Source organism: Neopelma chrysocephalum, unplaced genomic scaffold, assembly GCF_003984885.1.
Source record: "Neopelma chrysocephalum unplaced genomic scaffold, ASM398488v2 Primary Assembly neopelma1_85, whole genome shotgun sequence".
Lineage (NCBI taxonomy): Eukaryota > Metazoa > Chordata > Aves > Passeriformes > Pipridae > Neopelma > Neopelma chrysocephalum.
In genome coordinates, this window is record NW_020897747.1 from 1,555,905 (window position 1) to 1,571,963 (window position 16,059).

Below are 16,059 nucleotides of genomic sequence, written 5' to 3' on the forward strand. Positions count from 1 at the left end.
AAGCAGAGCTGAGGCTGTAGCACCCCTGGCTCCTGGGGCCCTTCCCAGTCTCCCTGTGCTGAGCATCATTCCCAAAACCTGGCAGTGCCCCCTGCCCACTGTGCTCACCGGGCTGGGCCTGGAGCCTCTGCATTCCTGCTGGCTTTTGTGAGTGATTGGCAAATGGAGCTTGTGGTGGCAGTGACAGCATCTTCCTTATCTTTTTAAAGTGGGATAGTAACAAATTCATTAGAAAATAACCCTGGGGCAAAACCAATCAGTTCTCTGTTATCATGGAATCACAGAATCCCAGAATATTTTGCGTTTGAAGGGACCTTAAATATCATCCAGTCCCACCCCCTGCCATGGGCAGGGACACTTTCCAATAGACCAGGTTGCTCCAAGTTCTGTCCAACCTGGCCTTGGGCACTTCCAGGGGTGGGGCAGCCACAGCTTCTCTGGGCAACCTGTGCCGGGAACTGGAACATCTTGGATAAGGAAAATAATCACATAGGGATGATACAGTGGTGCTAGGAGCACCCCAGATCCTCCCCAGGAGCTGCTGGGGGTCCATGAGCTCAGGAGAGCCCTGTGCATCCGTCTTGGCAAGGACACAGAGGAGGATAAACAGGAGCTGGGTGGTTGCTGGGTATCTTCTGGACCCACTGAATGCTGGCACTGGGTGGGCCTGGAGCTGTGGGTTCACCATGGGGTGGTGTAAGAGGTTGAGGTTTATGTTGGAACAGGCTTGGGATTTTATAGTGTGGATCAGCCTTTTGTTCCTCAGCTGCTGGAGTTTGGTTTCCCAACAGCAGGAGCCGCAGGTTGCCCAGTCAGGTTTGTGCCCCTGTACCTGTGGTTCTATCACTCCAGGTGGGCTCAGCCTGACAGAGAGGGATCTCAGCCCTCCACAACTCTCCTGAAATCCCACAGAGATTCCATGGGCTGTTTCTCCGTGATTTGGGCAGTGCAGAGCGGAGGGAGGCAGTGGGGTCAGGCCTGTGACCCCAGGGGCTGTGGTTGGGGTGAGGAGCTCTTTCCCTGTGGGTGGAGTTGTCCTGCCAGGTGCCACGGGGTACAGGGGGATCCTCTGACCTGTGGAAAGACCAGAGGGATTCTTCCAGAGACAGCAGGGCAGCTGCCTCCCTCCTGGGGCACTTCCCACCCCTGCCAGCCTGGGGGTCCTGGGGCAGGAGGCTCTCCTTGTCAAGCTCCAGCTCATCCCAGAGACTCAGATCCCAGGATATCTGACTAGGAGCAGCAGAACTCTCAGGCTAATAATGAGACGTCACCTTTTCTTTTAAGTCCAGCATAGGTAGAGCTTGGGAATATTTTCTTCCTCGCCCAGCCCGATTCCCAGGCAGGTTTGCATTTGATATTTTTCCCCCAAAGAAACTGTTTCCTGTTGTCGTACCGTAAGCAGATGGGGAGGGTTCAGTGGAATTACCTCGGGAGAGGCTGGCAGAGCAGCGGCTCCGGAAAGCAGATCCTCCCCGTAATATTGGCACGGTTTGGTAAGTTCCATCGGAAAAATAAAAAGCTGCTCCCTTTGCTGAGTCACAGCCCCCGGAGCTGGAGCCGTGACAAGCTGGGAGACGACGCCGCCGGAGTTGAAGCAGAGGTGAGGACAGGCTGGCCAGGATCCTTCTCGGCGCTTTTCTTGCCTGAAATGGTTTTTTAAATCTCCTTAAAGTGCACTGTAAGTTGAATTCAGCCTGGGGGAGGGTGCAGCAGCATCCCCGGCGTGCGGGGCGGGGGGTGCGTGGCTCTGCTGAGGCAAATCCCGGGCACATCCCGGGAATAGCCCCGTCCGTCTCCGAGGGCAGGGAGCGGTCCTGCGGCGGGATACGGGCTGTGGGACCTGCTCTGGATGCAGCGCTGCATCTCCCCGTGTCTCTGGCATGGCCATGAGCCCCACGGGGCAGGGAAGCCGCTGCCACAGGATGGGGAGCGGGGGCAGCACATGGAGTGGGTCTGCTGGGAAGGGGGGACCGGCGTGTCTGCAGAGCTGGTGCCTGGTGGGAAGGGAAGGGCAGTTCTGTTCCGGGCTCTGGGTCGTGTTTCCAGGTGTGGTGCTCCCTCCCTGCTTCCAGACCTGCAGTACCGCGGCCGATGCTCCGTCGGAGCCTTTCTCCCTGTTCCCAGCTTGTTCCGCCGTCCTTGCCCTTATAAATCCCTCTGCAGCCATGGCCTGGGGCTGTTCCAGGCTCTCCACTGTGGAGTTGAGCAGCTTTCTTTGTACCTCTGCACTGTGTTTCAGTGGTTCAGATTGTTTGCTTTCCAAAGCCTTTTCATCTCCTCAAGTCCACAGAACTGGTTGTCAAATCCAGAGGCGTTTATAGAGGGAGGAGGGATTTGGGATTGCTGAAGGAAAGCCAGGTGGGTTCCCTTACAGCAGGGAGGCTGCAGGTAGAACAGAGACAGGGGAGCATTTGCTGAGCACCATTAAAATGTAGCATTTGACACTTGAATGTAATTCTGGTTCTGTTGAAATCCTGCCAAGATGTGTATTATCTAGGCAGAAAAATGCTCTTGGGCTGCTATTTCAAATGTATCCGTGGCCGTTTAAATTGCAGATTTGTTTTTTAAAGCAAATCTGAAGTTGCTATGACTGCATAGATGTTTTCCATGTACTTTTTAATAGGTTTTTAAAGTGTTAGAAAAGCCCAGCAGTATCTTTAGGGGCTGTGGTGTTGGTGATCTGTGGGTGATCAGCCCAACTCAGCCTGTCTGACCACTGCACAGGGCAATGTGGCCTGAGTTGCCATCCCTGAAGGATGGAGCAGAATCATGAAATCAAAATAACAGAGTTGTTAGCATTGGAAAAGGCTTTTCAAGGTCACCAAGGCCAATCATCAACCCACATCACCACCATGTTCATCATAATCATGTCCCCAGGTGCCACATCCACAGTTTTTGAACACTTCCAGCGATGGGGCCTCCAGCCTGTGCCAGGGCTGGACAACCCTTTCCATGAAGAAATTTTCCTTAATGTCCAACCTGAACGTCCCGTGATGCAACTTTGGGCTGTCTCCTCTCATCCTGAGGAATTCAGCTGGCACTTCTCCTCCTGACCCCTTGCCCTCATCCCAGGCCATCTCACTGGGATGTCCCATTCCACTGGCTTTGCACAAAGCAAGGTGAGAGAAGAAACTGTGATTTCAATATAGAAATAAAAGTAGTAAACAAGAAGGTCAAATATTTTCCTGAAATGGAAGGGCCAAGATGCCTCAGTGTTTCAGTCCTAACACCTGCCCTCACCCTACCTATTCATGGAACCATGGAATGGTTTGGGTTGGGAGGGAAGTGCTGTGATGGTGGTATTGGGGCTGGGTTGGCCCTGCCTCTGTCACCAGTACCTGGGGACTCACAGCACCAGCCTTTTCCCACCCTCTGTGGTGATTTGACCCTAGGAGCAGCAGAACAATGGGGAAGTGCCCCCAGGGTTTGTCGTGTGTGATCCAAAGTGGAAGATTCATCTTTCCACTGAAAAATTCATTTCCTGCCAGTGCCCGCAGGGTGGTTTCTTGTTCTTGCATTAGTGTGAAAAGTAACTGAAACATCCTTTTTGCCTACACAATATCAATCATTTTATAACTGCCTGTGCAGTGTCTCTTCCAAAAAAATCACAGATCCTGAATCTTTTATTACCTGGTCACACCTATTATGTTTCTTTTAGATGAATTTGAGTGGATTAATGAGTACCTACCATTTATCTTTCTGCAGCATCATGATGCTTTTCACCCTGTTTCCAGTCTTGTGCCATTATAATACCCTATTTATCTCACTGTGGGCACAACAGATGTGCTCAGTGATGGCTTGATCTTTCCTCCTAAATCTCTATGTGCAGGATATGTCAAATTGTATTTTTAAATATAGATTATCTTGTACTTTCCTGGATTGAATTTCATGTTGCTTAGTTACCTATTTTTTCTAGTTTGAGGTTATTGTGGGTTTTTTTTCTTCCTTTTGCTTGCTTTGTAGTCCTCTCTCCTCTGGATTGACCTACATAATCCTCTACTATCAGCAGGTTTTTGTGTCCTGCCCTCTACTCTTTACCAGGTCACCAGAATATCAAACTGTGCCAACCCTGGGCCTTGGAGCTCACAGCTGGGAATCTCCTCCCTGTAGTAGTATCTCCTCCTTCTAGTAGTAACTCCTCCTTTTTTTGATTCCCCATCTGTGACTAGTGTTTTTACACATCACATTACTCAATCTCCATGCAGGCACAGGGTGGCATTGTTAGGATGTCCTGAGCAGGGCCAGGGGTTGGATTTGATGGTCCCTGTGGGTCCCTTCCAGCTCAGGATATTCTGTGATTCCATGATTCTGTAGCAGTTCATTGTGGACGTGTCCAACCCTGACTGTACCTGTGAAGCTGAGATCCCGATTCCTGATCTCACATCCTTCACACATTTAAGTGCCAGGATACATTGAGGTCACTCTGCTGCCCCACACACAGCTCACATTTCTAAGCCCCTCTGCCTGGTGGGTCACTGTCTGTCTGGACAGGGGGGCACAGGAGCACCAGCAGGGTTTCCTGGGCATGGGCTTCTCTGGCGGCTTTAATGAGCCGTAGGAATTTGCAAATTTTTGTTGTTAAAACTCACAAACTCTGGTTCCCCTGGAGCAGAGCAGCCACAGCTATGGCTGTTCCTCATCCTGCCCCTCTCCAGACTCCCAGAGCTTTGCAGTCCCACAGTTCCTCCCTTGCTGCCCTGGAGAACATGCATGGCTGTGATGGCAGTAGCTGGTGGGACTCAGATCCCAGCAGGAAGCATTTCTAGTGCCCTCGGGCATCCTGACTGCAGGCAGAACCCGGTGTTCCTGCTCCAAGAGCAATGATCAGCCAGAAAGTCAGGAGCCAGATGGACACATCCTCTTAGCTGAGGATCAGCGCCCTGCAACCCGTGTGAGAAGCCACTTTCCCTGAAGGAGTGAGTGCAGAAGGCTAAAAGATTGGAAAATCTGGAACTCAAATCCCAGATTACCCAGCTGCCACACTAACCCAGTAGCTAGGAAAGAGCTCCTCTGGAACTTCTCCTGCCTTTAAATGGGGATGTTGGAGGGAATGTTTCCCCAGTTACTTTATACAGCATATTTCATGATGAAAAGCAAGGCCAGCACTTTTCCCAATCATCTGCACATGTCCTTGAGAGGGAGATACCTGCACAGGATGGGTTCTCCAGAGAGGAGACATCAGCCAGGAGATATCATTCAGGAATGAGGGACTTGGCCTCAGAGGTGAACTCCAGCAAGCCAATTTTGGTGACTCAATAGAGAGCACAAGCAGAGGCAGCTGCTGAGGTTCCCCTTTCCCCCTTTCTTTTTATGTTTTTCCCCTTTTTTTCCCTTCAATACATAAATGAGAGACTTTTCTGTACACTTACATATCCTGAGATTGCCCCAGTTTTGTCCCTTAGCAGAACTAGCAAAGTGACCCAAAATTCAGCTCTGTGAGCACCAGCTGATCCTGGTATTGTCATTCTCGGCCCTGGTAGCAGGTGTAACTTCTATTAATTTACTCCTCACATACACACACAGTTTGCATGGGCCATCTTTGAGTTGCTCATTGCAATTATTTGTATAGTTAAAAAAATTATTTCCATTGTATTCGTGTTCAAATGTGGTGCTTATTGCATTTAGTGTAGCATTGGGATGGTCAGTTCATGTAAGGTTTGTTAGTGACTGGAATATTCAAGATATATCTTGAATGTGATGATATGCACAAACCGAATGTAGTGCTCCATGGAAATCTTCTGGTTATTAGTCTTGCTTAGAAAAAAGTTATGGAGCTCTTGTGTTGAAAAATAAAATTTTCCCAGAGGAATGGATCATGGAATCATAGAATCATGGAATGGTTTGGGTTGGAAGGGACCTTAAAGCCCATCCAGTCCCACCCCCTGCCATGGGCAGTGACACCTTCCACTAGCCCAGGTCACTCCAAGCTCTGTCCAACCTGGCCTTGGACACTTCCAGGGATGAGGCAGCCACAGCTTCTCTGGGCAACCTGTTGAACCTGGGATCACTTGATTTCAAATGTTAAAGTGCAATTGAAACAACCCTTTCTCTTTTATTTCCCCTAAAGGCCTAAAATATTCCCCTTGGCTCTGGGTTTGCCTTAAGCCCTCTTACTGATCCATTCTGTAAAAGTGCAGGGAAATGGTATCCACATGCCAGGCAAATTGACTCTAAAGGTTGATGCAGCATCTCAAATGAAATCAGCTTATAAAATCAGATTATAGCTCTGAACTCCTGGGCTGTGCACATCTGGTCAGTGCTCCCCCCACCCCAGGCAGAACTCACCTCGCCAAGGGCAGCAGCTCTGAGCCACCTTCGTGTGTCCCTGGCACAGCCCTGCCTCAGTCACCCCCCGGGCACAGGGCCTGGCTCATGTCACACCAGTCTTTCTCACTGCTTGGGGACAGCTTTCCCATGTGCCTTCAGCCTTTTCCTTCCCACCTGCCTCTCCTTTGGGAAACACGAGCTTTGGTCAGGGTTTCTGGTTCATCGTCTGGGAAGGCAGTTTGCTCTTGGGATTTTATTCAGTCATCTTCCAGGGACTGTTTTTGTTTTAAAAGCATTTTTATAATGGATCTTTTCCTTATAGTTAGAAATATGTACTTAACCAGTACCTGAAGGGGGCTTGCAAGAAGGCAGGGGAGGGACTTTCCACAAAGGCACGAAAATGGGACAAGGGGGAATGGCTTCCCACTGCCAGAGGGCAGGGTTAGGTGGGATATGGGAGAAAATCTTCCCTGTAAGGGTGAGGAGGCCCTGGCCAAGGTTGCCCAGAGAAACTGTGGCTGCCCCATCCCATTTTAACAGCCTTTCTGTTCTGAACTCCTTTGCCATCTCTACTTTGGATCTGTCCCTTTACCTTCTCTAACAATGTTCCTGCCAGAAGCTGGACCAGGTGAAAGCAGCACGTTGTGTCTCAGTTGTTCTAATGCAAAAGATCTCCCTGTCACCAGGATGTAACTAAAGCTCTCTTGGTCTTCCCCAGGGGCCATTTTCCCAGCTTAGACCATGCTGCAGGGCTTAAGCTTGATTCCCTGAGATTTTGGCCCTCCAGCCCCCCCAGGACTGCCCTGGCCCAGCAGATGTTGGTGGGAGAGGAATGGTGTTAATCCCCAGCACTGCCACCTCCAGTGGGTACCGAGCCCACCCCCCTCACAACTGGCCTCCAGCCAGTCTGGTACTCTGAGCATACTCTTGCTTTCTTTCTAAATCAGTATTTATGTTTATTTATGTTCATTGTTATGCTTATTTACATTTATGAGACAAGGGGCATGTTTGCTATTCAATAACTGGGCAGAGACCGGCTGACATTGGGGAGGGGAGTCACAGCAACTGTCAAGAAAAGATTACTTAAATTAGGATATTTAGTAACAAAAAATCAGGTTTGAAATAATATGATCCTCAGTTTTGGGGGCTGAAGGAGCAGCTTTCCACCAGAGCCTGATGGGCATCTGACAATTAGCTGCTGTTTGCATTTGGGAGATTAATTGACTTTCCATTCAAAATCTTGTCTGTTGCTGTGAACTGTAAGTTTTTATCTTGGTTTAGAGCTGGGCACACACCTACTAAGACATAAAACGCATTGTCAAATAGACACATAATTTTTGTATAACCATGGCCAGCCTAAAGAAAGGTTCTTCCTCCCATCAGAGTCCTTCCCTTCTGCCCAGTTCCTCACAGCTGAATCTGATGATGATGAGTCAGTCTGGAAATTAATCTTAATTCTCAAATCTAAACAACAATGTTTTTGTTGCCACTGCCGAGTCTGTTATTTTCAAGCTCATTTATAAATTGAATAAATCTGAGAACTGAAAATCTTTTATAAGAGTGTAGCAGTTAAATACTGCCTTTTCCACCCTCAAATCCAGCTGTGTTGCGTGTTGGTGCCGAAGAGGGTTGGAGAGGTAGCATTAAATAGTTATTTAGGGATGTTAATAACATGCTTAAAATGTTTCCATCAAGTGCTTTTGGATGGTGCGATGCCATCTGTGTTACAGTTGATTTAGTTAATTATACAGGCATGAATTCCTTGGGAAAAGGGATGGCATTGCTCTAACAGTTTGTTTGAGAGCAAGATAACAGAGTGACACAATATTAAACTGATGGAATTAGTCTGAAATATATTCCTCACTAATAATCCTCCCCAAAGCACTGGAATTATGCTGAGCTGCTCCATTTTAACAGAGAATTTGGATAGGTGTGCTATTGCAGTGTTATTGCAATAACTCCAAAGGATTTTTGTACCTTAAATGTTGGGGATTATCTGAGAAAAAAGAAAAATGAGCTTCCTACATACTTGCCTCTGTTTTTAATTAATTATAGCTCTTTCTGGAAATTAGCCATAGGAGATGTAAAATTAAACAGGTGTCATGCTTTAAAATGTACCTGTTGGGATTTTGCAGCAATTGTGTCTGACAGTACTGGAATTCATAGACTCTCCTGAGTTGGAAGGGACCAACAAGGACCATCCAGTCCAACCCCTTGCCCTGCCCACGACACCCCAACAATCCCACCCTGTCCCTGAGAGCGTTGTCCAAACATTCCTTGAGCTCTGGTAGCCTTGGGACCATGACCACTGCCCTGGGGAGCCTGTTCAGTGCCCAACCACCCTCTGGGGGAAGAACCTTCTCCTGAACTCAAGTGTAACCCTCCCCTGGCACAGCTCCAGCTCTTCCCTATAAACTATTAACTAGTCACATAATTGATACCCAATTGTTGTTTGCATAAAAACAAAAAATCAAACCAACCAAACAAAAACCACACCAACAAAAAAACCCCAAACAAACCAAAACAAAAAACACCAACAAACGAAAAAGCTGTGTAAAACTCTATGGGGAAAAATCAGAGGATGGGATTTAGACCCATGTGTGTGACCAAACAGGAAACTACAGACACAAGGCGAGTCTGCAGAGAGGAATCTGTGTGAACTACAAATGTAGAGGTTACAAAAGTCAGGGTTTTGCTAAGGGTTTGTAAACATGATCCACCCATCAATGAGTTAAAGCCAACAACAGTTGAAGGATTAATCTTTGAGGAAAAATTCAGGTCAGTCAGGATTTGACATGTGTCTGTTACAGCAGCTGCTGGAATTGATCTAATCCTCGCTAGAACTTTGGCTAGACTTCCATCTGCAGGGGCTCCGTACTAGATATTGGGGTTTGGGGGGGAGAGGGGCATTATTTTTAATTTAAAGCAGATATTTCATCAAGGATAGGTTTCAGAGCTTATTTCACACTGGGAAATGTTGGTTGGTTGTTTTTTTCCTTATGGAAATGGAGATTTGCTTTAAAGCAGCTGACTGACTGTAATGGATTATGTTACCTTTGCAGTGTGGGGAGCCTAAACCTTTGTCAGCAGAAGCATGGACAAGTCAGATATGGCTCTTTGGAATCTGGGTTGAGTTACCAACATTGATTGTATTTTTTAAAAAACCCAGGGTTTTATTAAACTAGTCTCAATTCAATCATTAAACGGCAGAAGCAAAAAATCCTCGTGGGATGTCCAGGGAAGGGAAAGGAGCTGGGGAAGGGTCTGGAGCACCAGGAGCAGCTGAGGGAGTTGGGGGGGCTCAGCCTGGAGAAAAGGAGGCTCAGGGGGGACCTTCTCACTCTCTGCAACTCCCTGACAGGAGGGGGGAGCCTGGGAGGGGTCAGGCTCTGCTCCCAGGGAACAAGGGACAGGACAAGGGGAAATGGCCTCAAGCTGTGCCAGGGGAGGTTCAGGTTGGACATCAGGAGGAATTTCTTCCTAGAAAGGGTGGTCAGGCATTGGAAGGGGCTGCCCAGGGAGGTGGTGGAGTCCCCATCCCTGGAGGTGTCCAAGGAAGGACTGGACGTGGCACTCAGTGCTCTGGGCTGGATGACAAGGTGGGCATCAGGCACAGATTGGACTGATGGGCTGGGAGTCCTTTTCCATCCTCAGTGATTCTGGGATTCTATGATTCTCTGTGTGCAGGAAATACACAGCATAACCCTGGATACGGGACAATACAGGCCTTGGCAGTTGCTTCTTGATCTCAGCTACCACTTTACTCTGTTTTCCATGTAATTTCCAACAGGTTTTCTTCTCATGTTGCAGCTGAGTGAATGATACACTATTTGTGACAAATGTTTGTACAAAAAACCCCAAGGCACAAATCCAGCACTGAAGGTGATTGCATTGGCTTAGCATGAAATTCCGTTTCAGAGGAAAACTCATTTTCTTGCATTCAGATCTATAGGCTGCTGCAATCCTAAATGGAACATGGAGATTACTCATACGAGGAAGTGGGAACTCACCCATAGACAATATTACATTTTCTTTCTATTATAATTTTGAGGTGCACCAGAGGCTCAACAAGGTTTGTCTAAACTAATTAATTAGAACAATTTGTCAAAAATAGAAAACACCAGTGCTCAGGGGCTGTGGCAGACATTGGAAATGTGCAGTATTTGTAAGAACAGCGTGTTGCTTAAGCTGTGTTTTGTTTAAAATATTGGTACCCTGGGTAGGGATTTATTCATTTATTGTTAAGTGCACTGAAACATTGATTTCAGAAACTACTACCTAGAAAACACATTTTCCAATTAGCCTTGATGTTTGAATTACAAGTCAGGAGGCAAAGGGAACTCTGAGCCCAGCTCAAGGCAGCTCTGATGCATTATTGATGCTGTTTTCAATATCAAACACACCAGGAAGAAGATGCATAATCTATTCTCCCAGAATCAAAAATATGAGGACCTTTCTGTTTTATTAAGGTGATGTGTCTGATAGATCCCCCTTCTATGTAACTCATTGGAAAAATAGGGGAAAAATCCAAAGGCAGGTGACTTTTTCCAGGGAATGACTCCTCTGCCCAGTGCTGTGGTGAGGGTTCCCAGGCAGCTGCTCTGTTCCCTGTAGGGACTGGGCTTGTTTAGGGTCTGGGCTCAGTTTTGGCCCCTTGGCCTCCTGTGCTCCCTGTGTGTCACCTGGAGCCAGAGCAGAGCCTGAGCAACCAGGTTTGTGTTCCCTGATAAACCACCTCCTTGCTGCACACACGTATCAGCACAGTGATGGTGGCCCAGAAATGTTTTTGTGGCATGTTTTTCTCCCAGCATTTGGCAGAAATGTTGTTTCAAGCCTGGCATTTATGCAGCAGTCTCAGATGGCTCTTCCACGTGGGGCCTCCCCGGCAGACACGGCTGCTCTGGGCCATGGGACCGGCACTGCCAGGAGTACAAACAGTGACTGTCGTGGTGCCCAACAATGACACTTGTCCCACTGCACACACAGAAGGTCCTGGGTGTCACTAGAAGCTGTCTGACTGTGTGCAGTCCAATTTTGCATTATTATCCCTGGCAATAACAACCCTGTGTGCATTGAATGGACCGACAACTCCAGACCGTGTAAACTACAGAATCAGAGAATGTCCTGAGTTCTCTGGGAAAATCTCGTTAAGGCTTCAGCATTCCAGTCTGGAAGATGTTTACGGTGTTGGTTCCCGAGAGAAGCTGTGGCTGCCCCATCCCTGGAAGTATCCAAGGCCAGGTTGGGCAGGGCTTGGAGCAACCTGGGATAGTGGAAAGTGTCCCTGCCCATGGCAGGGGGTGGCACTGAATGAGTTTTATGGTCCTTTCCAACCCAAACCAGTCTGGGATCCTCTGACCTTCTTGATAATATTTCAGTTCTTCTTTAAAGGTTTTGGGGACCTGCTTGGAGCAAATGGGGCTGTACAAACCTTTCTTCTTTGAAATAAGCCAACCCTTCTACATTTTGTCTTTCAGTAGAGGAGAATTAGGTTTAGGCAGCTGCTTGACATGAACTATACCAACTCATACAATTAGGCCTTGGTAACATATAAACAAAATTAAAAAGCTGAAAGAACTGGAAGCAGGAGGACATGTGGTTCTACAAATCAACCTCAGACAGCATTCCCACCAAGTGAACTGTGCTCCACAGTATCAGTTCCTCAGTTTTATTCTCTGTAAGCAAGCAAGCAAAAATTCTCATAGCCCTTGTCTGTCAAAAGGAATCCTGATTGCAATTACTCTCACAAATCCCTGTACCATTCAAATTGTGATTTGTCTGCCATTCAAGTGGAAGCAGTTAAAGCTTGTAGTGCACCGCTCGTTTCCTCAGGTTGTGAGATAACCTGGCTCACCGCTGCCTCTGCCATTATAGGAGATCACTGAAGAAAAGAATTGTGAAGTGCACAAAGGCCTCACTCGTCGTAGCAGGTAGAGCCCTGTGCCCGTGGCTATAGGCTGCCCCATTTTTATATCAATAAAGAAAGAGGGTTTAAAGCTCCATTGTAGATCACTGGTGCGTTGTGTCTGCTCGCACAAAGCAGCAAGAATATTAGATGCAAAGAACATCTGCTCCTGTTACAGGTTTTTCAGGCAACATCTTTAAAATTTAATTTATTTCTATTTATTTGCCCAACCAAACATGTTTCTTTTTATAGACACTTCTAGGCTACAAAGTCAAGTATCAGCCTGAGAAGCAGCAGAACTGAGACTGTACCACTTTGATTTGGACAATTAGTATCAGAAATGTTATTTTATTCTCTTACTTGTTTCTCTTAAGTCTCAGCCTTCCCACTGTCCCTCTGACCCAGTACAGATGTGTAGTAACTGCCTGTCCTATGTGATTTTTCCAGTTCTCAGCAGCTTTGCCCTGTGCCTCCCAAACTCCAGCCCCTCTCCCAGATGGTCTCAGCCTTCTCTCAGCTCTGTAGCCCATTTATATATCCCTGGAGCCGCTGCCTTCCTTGGCTCTTTTCTCCATAATAGAGTCAGGATTTTGCTCTTAGAATTCAAATCAGAGTAATGTTATTGTTGTTATTATTGTTATTATTCTGTTATTCCATAGTTGCTATTTTACATTATCATTGATTGTTATTTTCTCGTTACAGCTGCCCTGACCTGTGAAGCCCCTTCACTCGCGCTCCGACAGGGAACGGTGCTGCTCCATTGTGGTTTTGACCATGAGTCATGAGGAATAAACCAAAGCACTGAAGGTCATCATCCAAGGAAATTGTTATCCACATTAACAAGATTAGAATAAAAAAGGTTGGAAATATTCTCCCAAATTTGAGCTGCTTTTTCTGTGGAATTTTGTAATATAATGATCCTGTGATTCCATGATTTTATGATTCTATGAAAGTAGTTTTCCCAGGGTTGCTTTTTCCAGGCCTTGACAGTGCCAGGGGATGGTGTGTGGACATCCCTTATGAACATTTCAGATCCTTTGCGCTGTGTGAATTCCAGTGCAGATGAAGGGATGAGACACTCCCTGACAGGAGGGTGTAGAGGTTGGGCTCTTCTCCCACGTGACAAGTGACAGGACAAGAGAAAATGGCATCAAGTTGCACCAGGGCAGGTTTAGGTTGAATATTGGGGAAAATTCCATCACCAGAAGGTTTGTCCAGCCCTGGCACAGCTGCCCAGGGCAGTGGTGGAGTCCCCATCCCTGAAGGGATTTAAAAGCTGTGTGGATGTGGCACTTGGGGACACGGGTTAGGGTTATTATCCATGGTTAACCATAGGGTTATTATCCAAGGCTATTATCCATGGTCTTGGCAGAGCTGGTTGGACCCTATGGGCTCAGAAGGCTTTTCCAGCCTGAACAAATCTGTGATTCCATACTCAATGCAGGGAAGAGCCCCTTCAGCTGGCTGCCCTGTCCCTCATGTGTGTGGAAGTGCCTCGTATGTGTGGTGGTGTCCCATCCCTGCCCACCCCTCTCTCTGGCAGTGCTGTGTGACTGTGCTCTCCCTTTTCCAGGCACAGGAAGATGTAGTGTTCCGGCGGGAGGCGCAGGAGCCGGAGCAAGTGCTGGGCCGGGGGCTCCAGGCGGGATTGCCCTCCCTGCCACGGCCTCACCATGTCCAAGAAGGGCTCCAGCAGCCGGGCCAGAGGGGACAAGCCGGACGCCTTGGCCGCCCTGCAGGCTGCCAATGAGGAGCTCAGGGCCAAGCTCACTGACATCCAGATAGAGCTCCAGCAGGAAAAGAGTAAGGTGTGCAGCTTCCCTTTCCTTCCCCCAGCAATCTCAGTGTAGTCTGTTGTTTTTGACCACTCCCTGCCCCACTCATGGCTGCCTGATACATTTGTATCATTATGAGGCATTGCAGACTATGAATCCAACATATATATATATATATGATATAAAAATAGAAGATCTGTTAATCCTTTTGATGTGAAGCAGCATTTGCAGTTTTAAGGCTGAGGACTCTTATTTCCTTCTCTCTCTTCTCCCCCACCACTTCTGGTCATGGCTACTTTAGAGTTCATGTCATGGTTTTAAATTGAGACATCATCTGAGCACTGTGTGCTCGGGTACAGTCAGTTATTTGCACTGAATAACTCATTGCTTAGAAAGCATCTGGTAAAATGCAGCTGTTTGGGGTTTCACAGGAGCTTTGTATGTCTTCCCTGTGCACGTGTGCTCTGTGCAGGTTGGGTCTCTGTGCCTGACAAGCCAAAAGGGTGGCTTGGCATCTGGCTTCTCATGTATTCCACTGGTGATGTGGTGTGAGAGCTTCTGCAGACTAAAGTAAGGACTCAGCCTTACTCACAAGATACTGCCTGGTTCCTAGATGTGTATTGTCTCACACATTAATCTGTTTGTAGCACCTGGTATACCCACGTCAGCCCAGTTTCTGAGCGTACACTTCCTCCAGTGTTTGGATGTGGGTGGTTTGGTCACATGGGTTCTCTCCATCCTGCATAAATTTGTGCTAATTATTTATATTGTGTATCACATGCTTTCTAGAGCACTGATTTGGGTGAATTAAACAGTCCATAAGATTTCAAGGGATAATTTTTTAATTCTGAAGATAGAAAAAGATGCTAAAATCAGCGTTGGTACCTGGGCTTTCAGCCTCAGTATCAATAATTTGCAAAATGGTAATGATATATTTTTGTTTCTTTTTCTAAATATGCAGATATTTCTGTTTGTGCTGGTATCCAGTGAAAGGGCTTTGCTATGAATCTGTAGACACAGACATACAGCATTGAACTCTGACATTGTAAAGTGACCTGTATAATTTTTAAGTAATATAATAATTTGTACTAATCATTTTGTTGATTGACAATAGAGTACTTTCTGCTTTTCCTTGTAGGTCAGCAAGTTGGAAAGAGAGAAAAACCAGGAAGTGAAGCAAATCAAGGAGCACGAACAGCATAAAAGCACCGTGGTGGTCACAGAGCTCAAAGTCAAACTGCATGAGGACAAAATGAAGGAGCTCCAAGCTGTTCGAGAAGCACTTCTGAGGCAGCACGAAGCTGAACTGCTCAGAGTAATAAAAATTAAGGACAATGAAATCCAGAGACTGCAGACCCTGCTCAACGCCGTGCGCGATGGGGGTCCCGACAAGGTGAAAACGGTGCTGCTCTCGGAGGCCAAGGAGGAGGCCAAGAGAGGCTTTGAGGTGGAGAAAATCAAAATGCAGCAGGAGATTTCCGAGCTGAAGGGGGCTAAGAAACAAGTGGAGGAGGCTCTAACCATGGTCATCCAAGCTGACAAAATCAAAGCAGCGGAGATCAGGAGTGTGTATCACCTGCACCAGGAGGAAATCACCAGGATCAAGAGGGAGTGCGAGAGAGAGATTCGTAGGCTGGTACGTGTTGCTCTTTTCATCTGTGGTTTAACTTACGTTATGGATAGTCAGGAAATTATCAGTGCTGGACTCAGCTGAGGGGATAAGTGTGGGTTTTGAAAATTTGGAAGTTGCTTCAAACCTGTTTTACATTTACTAGTAGAGATGTTGAACTGTTTTTTAAAACTATCAGGATGTTTTGTAAGGAACCTCTCTATCCGTGTCAGTGCCTATTAATGTTGTTCACATTTCAGACATCAGGAAGAACTCTCAGGTTCCTGACTGCTTAGGGGAATGCTACAGAAGAGTTATGTTTCTGGGTCTAGGCCTTTATTTCCTCACCAAGTGTTGCTTGGTCCCTCCCTTTTCCTGCCTTTGCTAGTTCGGGTGAACATCCCAAAATGAGCCCTACAGAAACCCAAAATGCTCTTCTTCTGCATCCCTGAGTCCTACATACCCAGCAAGGCATTCAGGGGGAATTCCTCTCCATACCCACC

General features: G+C 47.2%; 1 protein-coding gene across 20 annotated transcripts in view; it reads left to right on the top strand.

Annotated features, from left to right (window-relative positions):
• Positions 1-16,059, top strand: part of JAKMIP3 (Janus kinase and microtubule interacting protein 3) — a 69,551-nt gene that overhangs the window by 12,590 nt on the left and 40,902 nt on the right. For 16 of the 20 annotated variants that reach the window (XM_027692239.1, XM_027692233.1, XM_027692244.1 and 13 more), the window contains exons 2-4: positions 12,875-13,031; positions 13,746-13,980; positions 15,086-15,583. In XM_027692239.1, coding sequence (XP_027548040.1) covers positions 13,846-13,980; positions 15,086-15,583 — 633 coding nt within the window. In that variant the 5' untranslated portion in view covers positions 12,875-13,031; positions 13,746-13,845. Of the gene's footprint in view, positions 1-1,410; positions 1,494-1,541; positions 1,679-6,985; positions 7,131-12,874; positions 13,032-13,745; positions 13,981-15,085; positions 15,584-16,059 lie in introns of those variants that run through there. The other 4 variants (XM_027692234.1, XM_027692237.1, XM_027692236.1 and 1 more) reach the window with 4 other exon arrangements.